Source organism: Salvelinus alpinus, chromosome 1, assembly GCF_045679555.1.
Source record: "Salvelinus alpinus chromosome 1, SLU_Salpinus.1, whole genome shotgun sequence".
Lineage (NCBI taxonomy): Eukaryota > Metazoa > Chordata > Actinopteri > Salmoniformes > Salmonidae > Salvelinus > Salvelinus alpinus.
The window spans coordinates 77,696,945-77,721,535 of NC_092086.1; the positions used below are offsets into that span (position 1 = coordinate 77,696,945).

General features: G+C 42.8%; 1 protein-coding gene across 8 annotated transcripts in view; it reads right to left on the bottom strand.

Moving 5' to 3' along the window:
• The window catches only part of LOC139530540 (roundabout homolog 3-like), a 297,879-nt gene that overhangs the window by 121,112 nt on the left and 152,176 nt on the right, over positions 1 to 24,591 (bottom strand). For 2 of the 8 annotated variants that reach the window (XM_071327087.1, XM_071327080.1), the window contains exon 1: positions 17,950 to 18,587. The exons of the other annotated variants lie outside the window; for them this stretch is intronic. In XM_071327087.1, coding sequence (XP_071183188.1) covers positions 17,950 to 18,013 — 64 coding nt within the window. In that variant the 5' untranslated portion in view covers positions 18,014 to 18,587. Of the gene's footprint in view, positions 1 to 17,949; positions 18,588 to 24,591 lie in introns of those variants that run through there. 8 annotated transcript variants of the gene reach the window in all.

Consider the following 24,591-nt stretch of genomic DNA (forward strand, 5'->3'; position numbering starts at 1 on the left):
GGGAGAGGACAGTAGACAATCAGAAAGTAGGCCTATACTTGACTGTCCGGAGAGAGATTAACTGACATACCTAGGCTTTCTATGGACTTATTACCACCTGGCTGTGGTTTACAGGGACAAGAGAGCATCGGCTTCAAAGCTTAATGTGAGCTCATGAAACCATGGAGCTGAGCTTCTCAGCCTTTTATAGATAGGAATGACAGTGTCTGTAAAAAAGCTGTGAATGCTAGTCCAAATTCCACAAACCTGAACATGTAAATAGGGGGCAACTCAAGACACAAGAGTGTGGTTGTTTTGTGTTGACATGTCTATAGTTACTGGGCATCCTAAATGAACCTGAGCAGAAGCATTTGGGAATTGAATGTACTGTGAGACAGTGATGAGCAGTTTTGTCTTTAACGGATATTATTTTATTTACATTTGAGTCATTTAGCAGACGCTCTTATCCAGAGCGTGCATTCATCTTAAGATAGCTAGGTGGGACAACCACATATCACAGGCATAGAAAGAACATCTTTCCTCAGTAACCTAGCTGTCAGTAGAGTCAGAGCTAGAAGGGGTGGGGTGGGGATGGTAAAGTGCAAGTGCTGGTTAAGTGTTTATTTTTTTTAAAGGTGAGGAGGAGGATTATTTAAGATACTGTTTGAAAAGGTAGGGTTTCAGATGTTTTTGGAAGACGGTCAGGGACTGCTGTCCTAGTTTTAGGGGGAAGCTGGTTCCACCATTATGGTGCCAGGACAGAGAAGAGCTTGGACTGGGCTGAGCGGGATCTGCCCTCCCGTAGGGGTGGGAGGGCCAAGAGACCTGAGGTGGCAGAACGGAGTGCTCGGGTTGGGGTGTAGGGTTTGAGCATAGCCTGAAGGTAGGGAGGGGCAGTTCCTCTTGCTGTTCCGTAGGTAAGCACCATGGGCTTGTAGTGGATGCGAGCTTCGACTGGAAGCCAGTGGAGTGTGTTGAGGAGCGGGGTGACATGAGAGAACTTGGTTGAAAACCAGGCGGGCTGCTGCGTTCTGGATAAGTTGCATGGGCTTGATGGCACCTGCGCCACTTCCTGTGTGAAGTAGGGTCGTACTCTACGGATGTTGTAGAGCATGAACCTGCAGGAGTGGGTCACTGCTTTGATGTTTGCAGTGATGGACAGGGTGTTGTCCAGGGTCACACCAAGGTTCTTTGCACTCTGGGAGGGTGACACTGTGGAGATGTCAACCGTGATGGAGTGGTCTTTGAGTGTATAAAGGAACAGATGTTTATCAAATCATTCCAAAGTCTGCTCTGATATCACACTATGGTTGCTGCAAACCCTCAAAAAATATATACAAATAGCCTCATGAGTAGATGCTATACAACATGGTCATGCCCACTAAGAATCCACAGCAAGCTATAGTGACTGATTAGAAGCAAAGGATGAGAGTCAATTTGAGTCTTACATGCTCGTCGAGTCAGCCTTAAAATGACAGGGACAAATGCTAAGCTAATCGCAAAATGACCCCGATGGGGCACGATCAGCATCAGGATGAGCCCAAAACATCAGGACTGTGTCAATGTTATTAGAGTGAGAGTGTGCTAATGCACACCCAGCAAACCAAAATCCGTTATGTAAAGGTTCCCAGAACATTTGTTAGGCCGCGGCAAATGTGCTCATAACACAAACAACTGTCCAGTCGCGGTGATGATTACAGAATGCTTGTATAACACATTCGTCTGATGTTGCAAGAACGTCCCTAGAACACATTTCATCTGTTCTTTAAAGGTTCCCAGAATGTTTCATTAGGTTGTGGGAACAGTCTGGTGAGAATATTGTGGGGACAACTGAAAAGATATGTTGTCAAAACACAAAAACTGTCCAGTTGTGCGGATGATGCTACAATGTTTCTTTTAAGGTGCAAAAAAACATCTGCCTGATGTTGCAAGAACATTCCCAGAACAGCCTTTCCGAGTTCGTTAAAGGTTCACAGAACATGTAATTAGGTTGTGGGAACAGTGTGGGTGCATTAAAAGAGCTAGTTTCCCAAAACACAAAATATGCTCAGTTGCGATGACATTCATTCAATGAATGGAGGTGCTCAGAAAAATTCAAGAACATATTCCTGATTGGTTATACTGCCATGGCTACTGAAAAAAGGCAATGAAAGAGAGCTTCCCTGGTGGCACAGAGGATGACAGACCTGGCTTGGAAACCAAATATTGCAGGTTCAAACCCCAGATGTGCAAATTGTCAACTTTTGAAGTGTAAAAAGAAGATGGTTGTGTTTGTATGATTAAAATGTCATATGAATGAAAATATGCTGTGTGTCTCTATATCCCTTACAACACAGTCCTCAAATGCAATTTTCCATTAAATCTGGAGAGAAACATAATGGGAATGTATTCTAATTGGCATTCTGAGAATGTTTTGGAAAAACTAAAATAGAACATGTTTTTGAAATTTTCTGTGCAACTCCATTCGTTGTATGAATGTCATTACCACTGAGCGTGTTTTGGGAACCTAGCTCTTGTAATGTACCCACTCTGTTCCCACAAACTAATTAAACATTATTGGAACCATTAAAGAACAGCCAAAATGTGTTACAGGAACATTCTTGCAACGTCAGGCAAATGTTTTAATATAAAAACACAAACTTTTGGGGGAATGTTCTGTGCTGGTTGCTACAGATGTTGTGCACAACATTGTTGTGAATGTTAGAACATTCCCAGGATATTTAATCTAAAAAAAAATGAAAAATATTCTCTGAATGTTTTTGAGATGTTATCATCCTAATGTTAGATAAAACCCTAACTAGAACTTAATGGGAATCTTAGCTAATGTTCCGGGAATATTCCGGGTTGCTGGGCAGAGTCTGAAACAGCGTGACTTCATCCCAAATCTCTTAGACTTAGACCTCTTTTAGCTGGGGAGTTGATCTCAGCCTAAGAGAATACTGCTGTGTTGTCTTGCATGGGAGAGTGGGAGAGAGGGAGGGAACATAGTCTTGATCAGATTTCAAATGTCATTCTATAATGGAGAATGAAAAACTGCTGAGGCGTCGCGCTTTCCTCGTCTTCAGGTTAACAAGTGGGTTGGTCTGACCTTGTCGTCTGAGACACGAGCGTGTGCGCCAGCATCCAGAGTGGATTCTATCTCCCTGCCAACTCCCTCCACTATGTATTTCATCATGTCTATCCGATTGGGCTTTTAGCAGCTAAACAGATTGATCTACTTCTCTGGGGAAGAAAACTTAATCTGCACATCACCCAACTCCCCAAATCACTTAAGTACTCACTTGACCGACATTCTGATGAAAGATGGGCCTAGAGGGAAAAGTAATTTGCATGTAAGGTCACAGGGCTAACGTTGTTCAAGATATAAAAGAGAGGCTAGCAATTTAGCGCAACTTCCCACAAATGGCACAAAGATCATATTCAACCTTGCCTTGATGTATTCTAAGGAGTTAACTCAAAGAAGTCATGTCATTCAAATATGGCCAAACACTATAGGCCTATAACACCATAAGAAATATTTTCTACTGTTATCTATGTTTTTACTCAGCCCGATTTGTATGTATATAATCCTTATAACCATTATGTACCTCTATGATTTATGACTATTTACTGTGCGCAAAGTTGCCTTTTGTATCACACGGTTTTGAATTGTTTCCACAGCCACCATGCGCCATGTACGTAATGGTCATGTGAGGTGTATTCTGTGTATATATTTTGGGATGTGGCACTCAGGGCATTTGACTTGAGAAAGATCCATGTTGGATTGAAACATTGTCCTATAAAGGTGTTCAATTGGGAGCATATACAGTGTGCAGGCCTCTATTCTTTTTCATGTGTCCTTTATTAGCCCAGCACCTACTGTACGTTCTTTTAAGGATGTGCGTCTGACAAATAACTTTTCTAAAGACAATTATTTCCCCACACATTCACTTCAGCAGCAAAGAAATTCTATCATGGTTTGACTTTTTTCCTTTTTAAATCTCCATGACAACAGGTTTGGCAATTTAATAATTGCCTTCTTCATTCAAGCACCTGTGAAAGCCTTGAGATCAACACCCTTCGATCACCAACGTACAGAAGACTAATTGATACAGCTAACTTCCTGACCCTCCCCCACACAACTGGTTTGTTTGCTAACCACCCCTCACACCTCCAAAGTAATCTCATATGGCAGTTATGACATGAGGTACTGTAAAGTATGTGAGAAGACTCTGTTTTCGTCTCCCTGCCAGGCAAACCTGAGCACAAAACACTGATGACATCTAAGCTCAGTCGGAGTCAGCCGTGAAAAATGCCTTAAAATTCCACCGGAGGAACTTGAGAATAAATCAGGCTTGGGATACCTATCGGAACACAGCACCTCAAATCCTTAACACCCTGTGGGGCTAAAAAGAGAAGATTAATCCATGCATTGGCTTACCATTTGAAAACTCGGCTAAGCTAACCCCCTGCTTTCCACGCAACTCCCTTGAATAGAAATTCTGACTTCAAGTGTCCACAGCTGGAAGGAGTCTTTCACATAGGAATTCCAGTACAGCAGCTACTTTAGATGTGAGCGCTTTCTGAGAGCGTAGCCCTTTATACTTGTACATGTATATGGGTTAAAACTGCAGATTTGGGCACTAATAAGCACCTACATTGGAACATAGTGGCTGTACAGTAACATGCTATATATGACGTCAGAGCTCTGGCTCTGCGCTTCACAGAGCTCTGTGGGTTTTGACTGAGAGCCTTGATGAACTTGAGCACGGTGTGTGACAAGAAGTTGACCCCATCCCTCCCGGAAATTGTTGTCTGAGTGAGGGAAATGCTGTAAATTAAGAGGACTGGATGCATTTTGAAAGATGAGATGTTGATAATTATAATAAATACCGCTTTGATGCCATGCAAGACATCAGTGAGTCCAAATGTGCACTTTATATCTCCAAATCATAAAACGAATTTCATATACAGTGTCAACGTTTATGATCACTACGTTTGATGTACAGTTTCAAGATGACATGTCATCATACCCTGGGTTGTTCTGAACAGAATGAGCCTATGTTTGTTTAATGTGAAGAAAATTTGCACACCAAAATTACAATCTGTTTCTCTGAATTCCCATGTGAAAGCCTAACACTGTAAGTTAATATTTTATAACTTAAGCAAGTCATGTTGGCAATAGAACAAGCCTTCAAATCATGCCAACCTGACCCAGATTGTGATTAATAATGGACCGTTTTTGGATTGCGTAAACAACACCAGTAAATGTGATGGTAGGGATGCAGGGTTTGCGTTCCAAACGAAACAACTACAAGTGTGCTTGCTGTAGTTCCTCAACCGCACAGCTAGGAGAGCTCAAAGAAGTACCTTATAGTTGAATACTCTTCTTTGTGACATACAAGTGCATTGAAATTGCTTAGGGACTGTGCACACTTTAGAGAGGTTCGTGGCCTCTTGGAGACACCATTTAGTCCTCTCACTCAAACCCTTTTATTTGTTTTGTCTTATGTTGCAACTACCCCGCATTTTCCAGAAAGAGCCTTATCGTGTTACTGAATGTATTCAGAGTATTTTCAGATTTCATTATCAAGAAATGCAGCAAAGAGGCCAGTAAATGTCAAATTCACATAAAATGAACAGTGTAATGTTTGGATTCAGTCTTGTGTCAGGTGAACTGTTGTGTACTTACCTTTGGTCTAACAATTTTCAGATCATCTCCAAACTGTTCCCTTTCAATTGCTACCATGGTTATGCATTTCATATTTCTTCTGTAAGAAACATTTCAATTTAGCCCTATCCATATAGGGTTAAAAAAGGTTATCGACCAGAGGGAGTAGGACAAGAGGAGAGGCATGAGGGGAAAGAGAAAGGGAAAACGTTCTTATTTCTTCCTCATCTGCAATTATTTTTACCAGACTGCCCACCCCTCCCTCTCAACTGAATGTTGATGTTTTACAGCAGCCCCCCCTCTCCCTCCTCTTCTCTTTTGTCTAAGCCTGGGAATTGATTTGTAAATGGCATTCATTTCCTGAAGTTAAATTGGGAGTGGGAGTTGGGCGGGGAGTGAGTGTTTTCTCCCCAACCACCTACTCTTTGAGGTTGAGGATAACAAAAAGAGGCACTTGCATGAGAATAGAAACGGTGGGCCGTAAAGCCATAGCCTTCATAATTGAGCTTCTGTTGGATGCAAGGGACTAAATAGAGCAGGGTTAACTGCTCTGGTGTTTTCGGGTTAACTGCTCTGGTGTCTCCCTCTCTCTGTCTTTGAGAGGGGACTAAGGATGGCTTAGGAAAAGTGACCAAGCTTCCACATCACGTCAACTCCGAAAGATGGTGCTGACTTACAGTTACACCTTCCAGGGGAGGGAGGTTCAGTGGCTAAAGCAGCTTACATGTTTTCTGGGCTAAATGTTTGGGCTGAAAAATGAGACACCTTGCCATGGAGAGAGGGGCTTTCCCTCCGCCAACTGGAAAAGAAAGTTTAGGGTCATTTTCGTACTCTGAAAGTGTAGTTTCTCCACCAACATGGTTGAGAGGCTTGAAGTCCATTAAACTTTGATTTACTTCAAAGTAAAGAACTCGCTCTGGGGGTCAACATAGTCTTTATACATGGATATTTTAATGTTTACCTTCAAATGTTCTACATTTCAAATTCCTCACCCATAATGTATACCTCCAGTGGCGGATCTAGCTTGAATGGCTGCCTGGCCGAACCTCCCCTTCAGCCCCCCCCCCTCCAAAAAAGCACCATTCTGCACAAACTATAATTTTTATTCAGACATTTGGAAAAACACAAGTAAATAATCATAACATTTAAAACTTTATAAATAAAAAAATATATACAAAAATAAGACTGATAAATATCAAAAAGAAGTAACAAAGACAAATAGAAACACATTAGTGTTGATTTGGCACTCGAGCATCAGTACATTACTCATCCCCCAACACTGTCAACCAAGAGTCAAGACTAAACCAATTCACCTTGCTGGTGTGCAGACTGGTTTTATATTATCCTTAACGATTTCACACAAACCAGAAAAAAATGCAAAAAAATGTCTGTGAAACTATATATTCACAGTATTATGAATGAATTGTGGTTTATTTGGTAGCATTTCATAGTGTGACTGATTTTACTAATTGCATTAGTACTGTACAAAGTTAGAAGTGCACTATTTGATAGATTGCCCTGACCCCCCTACCTCGGGCTACCAGTGGGGAGACCTGAGGTCAACCTACCCCCGCCCCCCTCCCCATCTCGTACTTCTGAGTGGGTTACCTTCCCAGGAAGTAGCCTGCCAAGCTCACAAACTAGAATCAGGGCGCCCACTCTGACAAGGTTAAATAACCCACAGTCCCACACGGTGACATGATATCATTGACGTGACATGCAAATGAGCGATAGAAAACCGATCGCGCAAATTCACCATTATGATTTTTTTGTGCGGGCATCCCGTGCCGCCCTGGGCGGCTGCCCATGTCGCCTATTCCTAAATCCGCCGCTGTACACCCCATTTGTCTTGCCAGTTCAGTTAGAAATGTCAATATCATGGTGAACGTATTGCCTACTTGACACTGATGTACAAACAACATTTTATCTAAAGAGTGTGCATCACAGAAGCAATTAGCATCGCAACTCTTATTTCTTTCAAGTGATCCTTACTCTAGACTAAGACAACAGCAAACAAGTGTATCTGGATTGGTTATGTTTCCACGTGCTACTGCAGAATTTGGTTTTCAATGTTTATATATTACAATTGGTTGGTTCAAGTCAGATGTCAATAAGGTGTTATGTCATTGGCTATGCTTGTAATGTGCAAGTGGAATTCAGCAGGGGAGAACGTAACAGGGTTGGTTATGTTTCCACTTGGAACTGCAGATCTCCCCGTATCTGCAAGCGTAGCCAATGACATAACACCTTATTGACATCTGACTTGAACCAACCAATATAAATAAATATACAATGAATACATATTACTGCAGCAGCCGGTGGAAACATAACCAACCCTGTTACACAAGCAAACACTCAAAAGTGTTTAAAAGCTTGAACTCAAAATACAGCAGCCCTGCACTCTCAAGCCAATCAAAAATCCTCTAACCGCTGTCTGCTTGGTTTTGGTAGCTTCCAGCAATAACTATTGATTTTCCAAACAAGACTTTGGGGAGAGGCTTGAGAGAACATGAGCAAGTCAGCACTTTCACCTACCAGCCAGACAATTGCTAGACTACTACTACTGTCAGTGTTGTAAGTACTAACACTGTCAAGTGCATGTGAGAGAAAGGGAGAGGAGGGGGGGAATGAGAGCGGAATCAGAAGCGAGATACTGACATTGCATGTGCTGAGCTTTCCAGGGCTTGTCACTTTGCATGTAGGCTATTTTTACTGAGCGTGGAGGCAGGGGAGTAAAAGGGATAATGCTAATAAACTGCCTGTGAGTGCAACAGTGGAGTCCCCGCTTGGCAGTATCAAGAGACTGCATCCCAGAGTGTAATCCTGGTTTGGGGGTTCCACCACGACCACCACCACCACCACGACCACCACCACCACGACCACCACCACCACCACCACCACCACCACGACCACCACCACCACCACGACCACCACCACCACCACGACCACCACCACCACCACCACCACCACGACCACCACCACCACCACCACCACCACCACCACGACCACCACCACCACCACCACCACCACGACCACCACCACCACCACCACCACCACCACCACCACCACCACGACCACCACCACCACCACCACCACCACCACCACGACCACCACCACCACCACCACCACCACGACCACCACCACCACCACCACCACCACCACCACCACCACGGCTAGGGGAGCTGGCATCAGCTTCCTGTCCCACACAGTTGCAACCAGCAGTCTCTGCATTCTTCTGCATTAAAGACCACACTGGACATGAAGACACACACATACAGCTGTGCACACACCAACTGGCCCTAACTCATATCCTGTCTGACCCACAGACTCCACATATCACCACAGAAGACAAAATGGGCCCAATGTGAAAAACTTCCTGGGTATTATCAGGGCAGATATTGAATGGTGTAGTAGGGGGTTGGTGGGAGGGATAACAAATGTCTGGCTACAAAGCTAGTTCCTACACCACTCTGGCATTCTCTAAGTATTTTCTGCTATCCACAGCAGTTCAAGGCGGGCTAACATCCCTATGCTCAGTCAGAGGCCTAGCCTTGATCTCTTTGTACCTTGGATGCTTAGCGCCTGTCTAAAAAATATAAGAGCGAAGGGAACAACAAGGCAAACTATACAACATAGTTTTACACTCACTCAAAATTCACCTTAAGAGATTTCTTCCTTAGAGTTTCTTCTAAACTGGCAATACTGTTTTACAAGGAATGTGTCCTAGTTTGACTGATACAGTGCCTACAAAAGTATTCATCCTCATTGGCGTTTTTCCTATTTTGTTGCATTATAACCTGTAATTGAAATAGATTTTTATTTGGATTTCATGTAATGGACATACACAAAATAGTCCAAATTGGTGAAGTGAAATGAAAAAAATAACGTTTCAAAAAATTCTTTAAAAAAAAAACCCGGAAAAGTGATGCGTGCAACCCCTCTTTTTACGCTGCTGCTACTCTCTGTTTATCATATATGCATAGTCACTTTAACTATACATTCATGTACATACTACCTCAATTGGGCCGACCACCCAGTGCTCCCGCACATTGGCTAACCGGGCTATCTGCATTGTGTCCCACCCACCACCCGCCAACCCCTCTTTTACGCTACTGCTACTCTCTGTTCATCATATATTTTTTATTTTTTATTTTACCGTTATTTTACCAGGTAAGTTGACTGAGAACACGTTCTCATTTGCAGCAACGACCTGGGGAATAGTTACAGGGGAGAGGAGGGGGATGAATGAGCCAATTGTAAACTGGGGATTATTAGGTGACCATGATGGTTTGAGGATCAGATTGGGAATTTAGCCAGGACACCGGGGTTAACACCCCTACTCTTACGATAAGTGCCATGGGATCTTTAATGACCTCAGAGAGTCAGGACACCCGTTTAACGTCCCATCCGAAAGACTATATGCATAGTCACTTTAACCATATCTACATGTACATACTACCTCAATCAGCCTGACTAACCGGTGTCTGTATGTAGCCTCGCTACTGTGTATAGCCTGTCTTTTTACTGTTGTTTTATTTCTTTACCTACATATTGTTCACCTAATACCTTTTTTGCACTATTGGTTAAAGCCTGTAAGTAAGCATTTAACAGCATTGCACCTGTTGTATTCAGCGGACGTGACAAATAAACTTTGATTTGATTTGCATATCTATTCACCCCCTTTGCTATGAAGCCCCTAAATAAGATCTGGTGCAACAAATTATCTCCAGAAGTGACATAATTAGTTAGATTGCACACAGGTGGACTTTATTTAAGTGTCACATGATCTGTCACATGATATCAGTATATATACACCTGTTCTGAAAGGCCCCAGAGTCCGCAATACCACTAAGCAAGGGGCACCACCATGTAAGCGGCACCATGAAGACCAAGAAGCTCTCCAAACAGATCAGGGACAAAGTTGTGAAGAAGTACAGATCAGGGACAAAGTTGTGAAGAAGTACTGATTAGGGTTGGGTTATAAAAAAAGATGAGAAACTTTGAACATCCCACGGAGCACCATTACATCCATTATTAAAAAATGGAAAGAATATGGAAACACAACAAACCTGCCAAGAGAGGGCCGCCCACCAAAACCCACAGACCAGGCAAGGAGGGCATTAATCAGAGAGGCAACAAGAGACCAAAGATAACCCTGAAGGAGCTGCAAAGCTCCACAGCGGAGATTGGAGTATCTGTCCATAGGACCACTTTAAGCCGTACACTCCACAGAGCTGGGCTTTACAGAAGAGTGGCCAGAAAAAAGCCATTGCTGAAAGAAAAAAATAAGCAAACACGTTTGGTGTTCGCCAAAAGGCATATGGGAGACTCCCCAAACATATGGAAGAAGATACTCTGGTCAGATGAGACTAAAATGTAGCTTTTTGGCCATCAAGGAAAATGCTATGTCTGGCGCAAACCCAACACCTCTAATCACCCCGAGAACACCATCCCCACAGTGAAGCATGGTGGTGGCAGCATCATGCTGTGGGGATATTTTTCATCGGCAGGGACTGGGAAACTGGTCAGAATTTAAGGAATGATGGATGGCGCAAAATAGAGGGACATTTTTGAGGGAAACCTGTTTCAGAGATTTGAGACTGGGACGGACATTCACCTTCCAGCAGGACAATGACAATGACTGTTAAAGCAACACTCGAGTGGTTTAAGGGGAAACATTTAAAAGTCTTGGAATGGCCTAGTCAAAGCCCAGACCTCAATCCAATTGAGAATCTGTGGTATAACTTAAAGATTGCTGTACACCAGCGGAACCATCCAACTTGAAGGAGCTGGAGCAGTTTTTCCTTGAAGAATGGGCAAAAATCCAAGTGGCTAGATGTGCCAAGCTTATAGAGTCATACCCCAAGAGACTTGCAACTGCAATTGCTGCAAAAGGTGGCTCTACAAAGTATTGACTTTGGGGGGGTGAATAGTTATGCATGCTCAAGTTTTCCGTTTTTTTGTCTTAACACTTGTTTGTTTCGCAAGAAAAAAATATATTGCATCTTCAAAGTGGTAAGCATGTGGTGTAAGTCAAATGATACAAACCCCCAAAAAGTCCATTTTAATTCCAGGTTGTAAGGCAACAAAATAGGAAAAATGCCAAGGGGGTGAATATTTTCGCAAGCCACTGTAAAGGATGGACACAAAAGGAAATGGCACAAACAGCAAGCTGAGGAATTCTTTGTGGAGAAAGATCTTCTTCCCTTCTCGTCTGTAACTACTTCTCACTACGTATCACATATTGCCTATTTGAGACTAATCTGACAGGAACTTTTCCTAATGATGGATGCCAAAGTCAAGGAATCGATGACAGCAGCTGCAAAATTTTCTCCTACTCTGACAGGAAGCCAGTCACCTTGAGAAACCAAGGACAGTAAATTATGAATGATCAAACAATAGCCTTGCTGAACTTTCGAAGTGCTCAAGTCTGCAAAGTCTAAATGATCCCCCTGCCAATTTGTGGAACCCCTGCCAGATGCTTCAGGTGACAGCTAGACTTACATTTTTTATTACGCATCTCATTTTGGATGTTGACAGACAATTTGAAAAGTGACTGCAATTTTGTGGATCCCCTACCTGCGCTGCTTCAAAGCCGCATGACAGACAGACACGTCCTTCGCCGAAGAGACACTTTCTTAGCAGATAAGATCGTCTGTTTGACCTACTGCTGCATCTTACGAAAACCAAGTCTGTTGTCAGGCAGACACTTGAAACACTCCAGTGGAGGGAAATACAGGCTACTGGTGGAGAGAGAACAGATTGATAACTCCATTCTATCCCCAATTCCTCTTTACCATATGCCAGATTGTACGGCGTGGGGGGATACACGTTGTTTGTATAAACAAGGCAACTGAACTGAATAATGAAACTTAGTTATTTTTCTATTTGTGCCATACTCATCTGACCTTGACCAGAAACTGCTGAGCAATTATAAATGTCCACTGAATAATATGCTGTGGATGCTATATAATGGGTACTACCACTACTACAGGCGATTGGTTTTGACAAGTAAGACTGGCTGGGAGTCTATTTCCAAATAGCAGTAGTAGTAGTAGTAGTAGTAGTGAAGGACGGGAGAGTGGCAGTATGAGAAGTGGAGGTGAGGAAGTATGTGTGTGTGTGTGTGTGTGTGTGTGTGTGTGTGTGTGTGTGTGTGTGTGTGTGTGTATGCTCAGAGTCATTAGACTGAGAGCTCCTGATGGGAGTGTTCACATGGCAGCGGGCCACTGCTGTTTAATGTGCCCTTCAGAGGGGACCAAGTTGCCCACTAGTTTAATCAGCGGGGAACCATCCAAATATAGCTGCAGACAATGATACTGGGCTGAAGTGGTGCACTACACACACACACACACACACACACACACACACACACACACACACACACTACACACACACACACACACACACACACACACACACACACACACACACACACACACACACACACACACACACACACACACACACACACACACACACACACACACACACACAAACACACAAACACACTCGCGCACGCACCAAGTATTGATTTAATACGAATGCACAATGCCACACGAATGGTACACACACACACACACACACACACACACTCTCATGGACAAACACATACAGCGTATACACAGTGCATTCACAGACGCATCTACACCAAATAAACAAACAAAAACACAGAGACACTGTCTGCCATTTGACTGCCCTAGACATGCTGCCTCTCTGTGTGACTCCCTGACAGACAGACAGACAGACAGACAGACACAGGGTCTTGTGAGGCCTGGGCAGGGCAGTGGGGTGGCTGTGTGAATATGATGTCTGAGTGGAGTAGGACAGCTCTTCTGCTGTGCTCCAGTGCCCACGCTGTCTTTATCACCACAGCGCCGCTCGGCCTCACAGGTCACTCCCCTGCGTCTCACATATGCTCTCTCTCTCTCTCACACTCACACACACACACACACACACACACACACACACACACACACACACACACACACACACACACACACACACACACACACACACACACACACACACACACACACACACACACACACACACACACACACACACACAACACGAACACACAGGCACACATAAACCTCACACACTCCATTTATTACAAAAGGGAATTTTCAAAACACTTGGTGGTACATGCTGTAGCAGACAGTGCATTATGGATGTGCCCCATGCTAGGGGGCAACAAGGGAACAGGGAAGTCCTATGGGGAAGAGTTGTGTTGGTTGTGTGAGCATGTTGTATAAGTTATAGATATGTTACAGACAGACAGGTTCTTTTTTTTTGTGAGTAAACAAAGGAAAAGTGATCGTCTGTTTTACCAACAGCTCTCTGTTGTTAAACAGACACTTGAAACATGTACACTCTTAGAAAAAAAGGTTCCAAAATGTTTTTCCGGCTGTGCCCATATAAGAACCAGTTTTGGTTCCAGGTAGAACCCTTTTGGGTTCCATGTAGAACCCTCTGCGGAAAGGGTTCTAACTTGAACCGAAAATGGTTCTTCAAAGGGTTATCCTATGGGAACAGCCAAAGAAACCTTTTAAGTTCTAAATAGCACCTATTTCTCTAAGAGTGTAGGTAGGTAAGCAGACAGACGGGTAGGTGAATGGACAGTTATGGGTTACAGGAGGACTGCAAATTAACTGTTATTTTCTGTGCTTGTATGCATGTCTGGGTGGATATGCACAGTGACAGGGCCTATTGCGTTCTCATTTTCCGATGTACATTCTTTGCTCCTTTCTTATTCCACAACTGGAATTAGATGCCTTTGTACCCTAAAGATCCAACAGATCCTTGTGTCACAACAGGTGACTAACATTTCAGAGGGAAAATGGCTGCACCCAGTGTGTTTTCACCTTGTTAAATTTGGCTAAACTGGAGGAGGCTTTAAATAAATGAATGTGTACTAATAAACACAGAACAGGGCAACACAGCAATTTCTTTAATTAATTTGTAATTCTATCGTTTCAACCGATATCTCTGAAATGGAAAACATTTTGAAAGCCTCTGCAGACAAAATGTGGGGGGTGGGACATGCAGTGTTCGAAATTTCTTCTTTCTCAGCCCACATCACGTGTTCTGCATATAATAGTCCTCAAGTAGTAGAAGTAAAAACAAAACAGCTTCAAGTCTCTCTCTCTCTGTCCGTCCGTCCGTCCGTCCGTCCGTCCCCCTCTCTCTCTCTCTCTCTCTCTCTCTCTCTCTCTCTCTCTCTCTCTCTCTCTCTCTCTCTCTCTCTCTCTCTCTCTCTCTCTCTCTCTCTCTCTCTCTCTCTCTCTCTCTCTCTCTCTCTCTCTCTCTCTCTCTCTCTCTCTCTCTCTCTCTCTCTCTCTCTCTCTCTCTCTCTCTGTGTGTGTGTGTGACCAGCGCTAGGGGCTCAGCGTCCCCACAACCTTTCATCTTCATCATCCCCACAATGTCCCCATAACCACTGGACTACTGGAACTAATGTCCTCGGCCATTAAGCTGTCTGAAACGTGGGGCCCTGGCCCAGGGGCCCGTCAGATTGATGCCACACTGGTATTGTTGAGGTCCCTGTGGCTCGTTTTCACCTCGGACAGCTGCGGTGGAGCTCTTTGAGGTCTGGAGAGAGGTGCTGTCAGCAGCCACTGCTAAATAGAGTCCCCCTGTGGTTTGGTTGGTTTCTTTTGATGCCTGGGTGAACTGGAAATACCTCAGCCCTGTCTGGTAGTGGCAAAGAGGTTAGGGTGACTCCTTTTAGCCCTTGGAATAACAATGTTTTGTTCAAACAGACTTAACTGAACTCCAATTGACTATTTCTGCCTGTTGATGGGTATTTTAGTGTGAGCTTATGATAACTGACCTTGGCTGATGACAATCAGCAGACATTGAGCAAACTGAGGAATATCGTTATTCTTTTAATAGTTAGAGTGAATGAGGGTTTGACCATGTATTTATGCCTGGTTAGCTGAGTCACACTATGGAAGATGGATCAACTCAACAGCTCATGTCAGCACCTCCCAAGTTATTGGCAGCTTGATTGATCTGCTTGATAACAGATGAAAAGAGGAGCGATGAGGGGGACTGGTTGTTTGCGCGTGTGTGTGTGTGTGTGTGTGTGTGTGTGTGTGTGTGTGTGCATCTAAGAGGCAACAGAGGGTTCTGACTGTGACTTGCCTAACTCTCTCCCTCTGTCTTTATCTGTCTGTCTGACTTGGGTGTCTCGCTGACTGTAGATCTTGCTAGATCCTGTCAAAGTGATCATTTTAGACCAGAACCAAGATGATTAAGATGTCTGGTTCCCTCACTTGGGGATGTGGCTGTCTGTCTACTATATGTTTACTGTGCTGGTTGCAGTCACATGTCTCAGACAGTGTTTACAACAGACAAACAGGAAGAGCCTTCATCCCTGTTACCCATCAACATTCTTCGACATTCACGTCACCGTTTAGGTAATGGCTCACTGAGTAATGGCGATGACACAGAGATGCATAGATACTACGGGTGAATTAAGGGACATGTCAGAGGCTGGTGTAACCCAGACACAAATGTAGCAATTAGATGTACACGTATGTCTCTTTACATTTCGCAATAACAGCACTGTAGTTATGCAGTTACCATAATGCTTTCTTTGCTTTCCGCTATCGTTTGTCAACAACGGCTCCATACGTTTCAAATGAGCAGTAAAATGTAAACACAAATCATCCTCAAACACCTATTGATGGCTTTAAAACTATAAAAGCTTAGCTATTGGTTATAGGCTATTCTCCACCGAGATCTTGTCCGAGACGCGTGTGTACTGTAATTAAGATCAAAGTCAAGCGGTTATATCCCGTCTTTTTGGCCTCGTTAAAGGCCTGTTTGGGGATGGTCATGAGAAAACTGACAGCTGTTCTGCTGCAATTTCCCAGCGATTTCAAAAGGAGCTGAGCAAACGCATGGCCCTCTCCCGTTCAGTCATTCAAGACTGGCAATAGGGTTGACAAACTAGCGACTGGGTTGACTGAGGGTCACCTTACTGACAAACTGAAGCCAGCGATTGAAACTTGACCCTGGCCCCCTGTTGAAGGCTTTTATCAGGTGTGGAAAGGTGATGGGAGATAGCTGGAGGGACCTTCTGCGCATAGTGAGAATGGTTGGGTGGAGACTTTTTTTCTCTCGAATGGTGACATGTACAGTGGAAAACAGCTTGCATCGGCACATGGACACGTAGGATATTTGGACTTAGAGAAGAAAAACTGGTCTTTTTTTTTATGGCTAAAATGACATTGATTCAATTTGAGGTTATGGGGACATTGAATTAGGAAGATTTGGCAAAGCTGCGAATGAGTGTGCGTTCAATTTAGCCTTGTGGACCCATAGGAACATCTGGAATCATTGAAGGAGAGCTGTTCCAGATGTGGCCATGCTCTGGGTTCATAGTCAATGTTTACAGCCTTGTAAAAGCCAGCTCCAGCAGTACCCAGCAGCAGGGCCCGATACACCACGCTGTCAGAGACGGCATCTGCGTACGACCGGGAATACTGCCAAGTGGCCATACGACATGCAATGGGGATAGCGAGTAATGGTATTATTTGTATTAATCAACAGGGTGAGTTTCTCTTGAGAAGAATCCATTGTCTGTGACAAAACTCAGTGAAACTTCTAAATTATGTTATTAATACATACTGTATTATTATATATTTAGTTAGGCACAACTGCAACATTCTACTGTCGAATTCTGGCCCTCTCTCCTGTCCTTAGATATTCAGGAATACAGATCTTGAAGACACAATCACAAAAGAGGTCAACATGTTGCCAAGGTCCCCAAGCCAGCCATGTTTCCCCTCTCAAACTGAGTTGACATAATTGAAGTGGTGTCCCTCCCAATGGCATCACTGAATAGTTATTCATGTGACTGCTCAGGTATTGTCAATGTGGCTTCATAAACATTTCTCCCCTCACTGACGTATTTTCCTCATTTAAAGGCATAACCAATAATTTGCGACGAGCTGAGAAATTGATGGATTAAGGATGAGCATCTACGGACATTCTTTATAATGTGGTAATAAGCATATCAACCTTTTTGATTTCAAAGTTTTGAGCAAAATACACAAAATGTAGATCTTTTTATACAAGATCACTCATAAATATATTTTTTACTAGGCCTATACCAATACGAATTAAGGTGAATGAGCGTCTGTCACTGAAGCCTTGTGTGTAAAATAAACCACACATTCATTTCCTTGGCTATTGGACCAAGAGTGCCACAAAAAAACAAAGCATCACACTTAATAACTTATTTATAGGAAAAATCATTAAGCATGGCGTATAAGAAATATGATAATTGTATCATGAATTGAACTTACCAAAAACGAAACCAATAAGCGCAAAAATAACCGGTAGGGTATCCAACGTAAGGCGAAACTCCATTACCCTCTGGTGTATGATAAAATTGTCTTCAAACAAGAAAAGTTTCTCAGGTATCCCCACCAAAAACTCAAAATTATCCAAATGTGGGTAAGGTCTGTCAAGTCTACAGAAGCCGACTCCGACAACTTTGGAAAGTCAGCCCCACACGTTGAGACAATTTCTACGACTTAACCACTTGCAGCATCACAACTGCTTCAGAAAGACTACATACAACATTCGTAAGAATAAGTTCCTTATGGTGTTTTCTTATATCTGAAGGATGGCAAATTTACGCGCCTGGATACGGTCGGGAGTAGAGAGAAGATGCTCTATTTTCTTAGATTTCTCTGCCGCTGTCACCGTATTGTTTGTTGATGGGAATTTTTCATAACGCTGTCCAGATTTACATTCAACCCACGATGTTAGGCTGTCTACCCCCGAGTCCAGGTTGCTTGGTATTGAGAATCAACTTCCTCGTCAAAAAGGTAACTTCTGTGACAGTATGTGCAGTTTAATTCTTGATAGAGACTTTCATTATTTATCTTCTCCCATTCCATCCTCTCTCTTGAATGAACTGAATTTACAAGTCTCTTTATCGCCAACACGCTCTCGTGGCTAAAGCCCACCCCCTAGCCCCAGTCTATAGTAGTCAAAACAGTGAACACTCTTAAAGAGACAGTGAAGAAATATTTCGCATAACTTTCTTAGAATTGACAAAATCGTGCACAAATTACACACACCATGTTGCGCATTTGTTTACCCGTTACTGCAAACAGATCAATAGAATGTTTTGCTCTCAACTCATTCCATAAAAAGAGGTCAGTTTGTGTCAGGATAATATTTTCACATCAAATTGTATGAATGTCATATGGTCAGTTGAACAATTGTTTTAATTAATAAGGTTGTGGGAGATTTTGTATTGCCACTTACAGAGTTCAAGTAAATTCCATTCCCGAATGCTAGGCCAATCTATAGTCATCTTTTTCAATCTCCATGGGGCATGTTGATTCACAATATTCACATGAAAATGTATTCACCACTATGTGCATTTAATTTACCTTGGGATAATGGCATCAAAAACGTGATGGTGGAAAGAATTCAAATGTAAACATATCATATGCCTTACATATGAAAAGACACACACCAGGAATACCAATCACATTGACTAGGCATTAGACCTATGTGATGTTATTTACGCAAAGCAGGCAATAAAACAGACGTTCTAAAATCTTTCAGGTCCAATGCAGCAGTTTTTATCTAAACATCAAATCATTTCTGGGAAAGAATGAAGTACCTTACTGTGATTGTTTTCAATTGAAATCCTCAAAAAGAAACAAAAATAGCTTCTGAGCAAATAGCAATGTGTCAAGCAAGAATTGTGCTAGGACTGTGGTTTGAGTGGGGAGGGGAAAACTGAAAACTAGCTGTTATTGGCAGAGAGGTTTAGAAATCTCTTTCTTATTGGTCTATTAACTAATTTACCATCTGGTGATGTCACCAGGCAGGCCAAAACTCCATACCACCAAAACAGGCCAAAATTTCAGCTGGTCTTTTCCAACAGCTCTTACACTAAAAGGGCATTATCATAATTTTCATAATTTCACAATTTTATTACAATGTCATAGCGTGGAAATATAAATGAAACTCAGAAGAATCTTGTTTTTGACAGCACTGGGCCTTTAACAAACCCCACAGTGCTGAGAAAATGTCACTATCTATCTGAAGGAGAGCCTTGTCTTGAAATGATGGAAGGAAAAAAGGCAATATTACATGTGCTTGGAGATAGGGGCAAACTGCAGAGTATGAGATGTGACAGAGCAGGACATAGCGGGATCCATCAAATCCCACGGTGGGAAATAATACGGAGTGATTGGATAGAGTGCCGCTCGGCCAAATAAATATGACGTATTGCAAAATACCCAAGTAAACACACGGTGCTTGACATTCATAGAAATGCATTGGGAGATGACATTTACTGAGCTGCCTGTGCATATTAATGTGTAAAGACTTCACTACTGTGCTTAGGGACTGTGATATTATCATGTTTCATTGATATTCTGGTGCAGGCCACTATTGTAGATTTAACTAATAATGTTTTAGAAATCCATGCATTCTAACACAATCTACAAAATCTAATCTAATAACACTAACTTGAATACATCCTCCTTCTAAAGCACTACAACACAAAAGTACCCCTGACTGTGAATACCCTTGATATCACCGTCATGGTTCATGCATGTGCATGTTTAACCTAATTACGAAAACTGATTCATTGAGCTCCAGTGCGTAATTGAATAAACATGATGATGCAGTCCCTAAATACATTTCAGCTTGTCTATGACGGATGACGGTAGTTTGGGACCCGCATCAAACATTTGGTCAAGCTGTCAGCGAAATGGTGCAGTCAATGAATTTAGACATATTATCCAGCAGTAGATGTCATATTATGGCCAACAGCCTATCAACATGGTTGGATGCTGTGTCTCGACCCCAGAGGTACTTCAGTTTTAGGGGGGTGATCTTTCTATTGCTGTGCCTCTGCTTCATTTGTCACACCTTGCTGTTTGAAGCAAATTATCATCAGGTATTACAAATGCTAAATCGGTTGAGCATGGCAATTTTTTAAATATTTGACAAGACGCAGTTGTGGGTTCTCTCTCCCCTCCTTTCTTTTCGTCATTAGCATTAAAACATTTTTTTCACATTTCTCTGTGAGTTGTTGTGGGCAGAAGTCCGATAAAACAGTACAAGTAGTAAACAGTAAACAGATGAACGGTTAAAGATGTCTTATCCGGTGTCCTGTGTGAATTTAAGTATGCTCTCTCTAATTCTTTCTTTCTTTCTTTCAGAGGACCTGAGCCCTAGGACCATGCCTCAGGACTACCTGGCCTGATGACTCCTTGCTCTCCCCAGTCCACTTGGCCGTGCTGCTGCTCCAGTTTCAACTGTTCTGCCTGCGGCTATGGAACCCTGACCTGTTCACCAGACGTGCTACCTGTCCCAGACCAGCTGTTTTCAACTCTCTAGAGACAGCAGGAGTGGTAGAGATACTCTGAATGATCGGCTATGAAAAGCCAACTGACATTTACTCCTGAAGTGCTGACCTGTTGCACCCTCGACAACCACTGTGATTATTATTATTTGACCCTGCTGGTCATCTACGAACATTTGAATATCTTGGCCATGTTCTGTTATAATCTCCACCCGGCACAGCCAGAAGAGGACTGGTCACCCCTGCATAGCCTGGTTCCTCTCTAGGTTTCTTCCTAGGTTCTGGCCTTTCTAGGGAGTTTTTCCTAGCCACCGTGCTTCTACACCTGCATTGCTTGCTGTTTGGGGTTTTTGGCTGGGTTTCTGTACAGCACTTTGTGACATCAGCTGATGTAAGAAGGGCTTTATAAATACATTTGATTAAAGGACCTAAAGGACCTCTAGGTCCTCCACGACATAAGAAGCATACTACATATTTTTTAGCACCTCCAAGACAAATACGTACTAATAGTCTATTTACATTAGACAGAAACAATCGTCTAGCAATCCAAAGGTTGCGTGTTTGAGTTAACAGTAGCATTTTAGCTAACCCTTTTCCTAACTTAACCTAATTCTCCTTACCTTTTATGTAAATTCTCCTAACATTTGTCATTTTAGTACTCCTAACCACCAAGTAAATTCTTCCCATAATTCTCCTTTGTTGTTAGGACAAATCAAATCAAATTTTATTGTGGGTGCAGCGAAATGCATGTATTCCTAGCTCCAACAGTGAAGTAGTATCTAACAGTGCAGTAGTATCTAAAACTATTTACAACAATACACACAAATATAAAAGTAAAATAATGGAATTAAGAAATATATAAACATCATATAGAGCAATGTCGGAGTGACATTGACTAAAATACAGTAGAATAGATTAGAATATATACATATGGGATGAGTAAAGCAGTATGTAAACATTATTAAAGTGACTAGTGTTCTATTATTAAAGTGGCCAGTGATTCCAAGTCTATGTATATAGGGCAGAAGCCTCTAAGGTGCAGGGTAGCGTAACCGGGTGGATGATGGCTAGTGATGACAATTTAACAGTCTGATGGCCTTGAGATAGAAGCTATTTTTCAGGTTCTCGGTCCCAGCTTTGATACACCTGTACTGACCTCACTTTCTGGATGATAGAAGGGTGAACGGGGCGTGGCTCGGGTGTTTGATGTCCTTGATGATCTTTTTGGCCTTCCTGTGACATCGGGTGCTGTAGGTGTCCTGGAGGGCAGGTAGTTTGCCCCCGGTGATGCGTTGGGCTGACCGCACTACCCTCTGGAGAGCCCTGCGGTTGTGGGCGGTGCAGTTGCCGTACCAGGCGGTGAGACAGCCCAACAGGATGCTCTCAATTGTGCATCTGTAAAAGTTTGAGGCTTTAGGGGCCAAGCCAAATTTCTTTAGCCTCCTGAGGTTGAAGAGGTGCTGCTTCTTCCCCACACTGTCTGTGTGGCTGGACCATTTCAGATCGTCAGTGACGTGTACACCGAGGAACTTGAAGCTTTCCATCTTCTCCACTGCAGTCCCGTCTATGTGAATAGGGGAGTGCTCCCTCTGCTGTTTCCTGAAGTCCACGTGTCCACGAAAGGTTATTTTCCTGGCACCACTTTCCCAGGGCCCTCACCTCCTCCCTGTAGGCTGTGTCGTCATTATTGGTAATCAGGCCTACTACTGTTGTGTCGTCTGAAAACGTGATGATTTAGTTGGAGGTGTGCGTGGCCACGCAGTTATGGGTGAACAGGGATGACAGGAGGGGGTTGAGCACGCACCCTTGTGGGGCCCCTGTGTTGAGGATCAGCGAGGTGGAGGTGTTGTTTCCTACCTTCAACACCTGGGGGCGGCCCGTCAGGAAGTCCAGGACCCAGTTGCCCAGGGTGGGGTTCAGACCAAATGTCGATCGATTATGATTTTTCAACGCTGATACCGATACCGATTATTGGAGGACCAAAAAAAGCCAATACCGATTAAATCGGCCAATTTTTTTGCAGTTTAATTTTTTTTTTTCTGCCATTTTTTAAAATTACATTTACAACAATACTGAATGAACACTTTTATTTTAAGTTAATATAATATATCAATAAAATCTACATAGCCTCAAATAAATAATGAAACATGTTCAATTTGGTTTAAATATTGCAAAAACAAAGTGTTGGAGAAGAAAGTAAAAGTGCAATATGTGCCATGTAAAAAAGCTAACGTTTAAGTTCCTTGCTCAAAACATGAGAACATATGAAAGCTGGTGGTTCCTTTTAACATGAGTCTTCAATATTCCCAGGTAAGAAGTTTTAGGTTGTAGTTATTATAGGAATTATAGGACTATTTCTCTCTATACCATTTGTATTTCATATACCTTTGACTATTGGATGTTCTTATAGGCACTTTAGTATTGCCAGTGTAACAGTATAGATTCCGTCCCTCTCCTCGCCCCTACCTGGGCTCGAACCAGGAACATATCGACAACAGCCACCCTCGAAGCATCGTTACCCATCGCTCCACAAAAGCCGCAGCCCTTGCAGAGCAAGGGGAACTACTACTTCAAGGTCTCAGAGCGAGTGGCGTCACCGATTGAAACGCTATTAGCGTGCACCCCGCTAACTAGCTAGCCATTTCACATCGGTTACACCAGCCTAATCTCGGGAGTTGATAGGCTTGAAGTCATAAACAGCTCAATGCTTGAAGCACAGCGAAGAGCTGCTGGCAAACGCACGAAAATGCTGTTTGAATGAATGCTTACGAGCCTGCTGCTGCCTACCACCGCTCAGTCAGACTGCTCTATCAAATATCAAATCATATCAAATCATAGACTTAATTATAACAGAAATACGAGCCTTAGGTCATTAATATGGTTAAATACGGAAACTATAATTTTGAAAACAAAAAGTTTATTCTTTCAGTGAAATACGGAACCGTTCCGTATTTTATCTAACGGGTGGCATCCATAAGTCTAAATATTCCTGTTACATTGCACAACCTTCAATGTTATGTCATAATTACGTAAAATTCTGGCAAATTAGTTCGCAACGAGCCAGGCGGCCCAAACTGTTGCATATACCCTGACTCTGCGTGCAATGAACGCAAGAGAAGTGACACAATTTCCTTAGTTTAATATTGCCTGCTAACCTGGATTTCTTTTAACTAAATATGCAGGTTTAAAAAAAATATACTTCTGTGTATTGATTTTAAGAAAGGCATTGATGTTTATGTTTAGGTACATTCGTGCACCGATTGTGCTTTTTTGTGCTTTTATGTCATGCTGAATGGAGGCTTAAATGTACATACCAAATCATACAAATTGCACTTCATACAAGCATTTGAAAGAGTAAGTAGAAAAAGATTTTCTCTGAATATTGTGAACTGTGGCAAACTGTGATGCAAATGGATTATCTAACCTTAATTGCTTTGCGCAACACCAAAGCCATGCATAAGGATTGTTGGAAACACCGACAGCATCAATAACAACTTGGAATCATATACATGAACCATACATGCAACCCCGAGAACATCACACACCATCACATGGCCCGGATGAGAAGTGACAGCCCCTCTGCCTAATATGGCTAATTAATCGATGG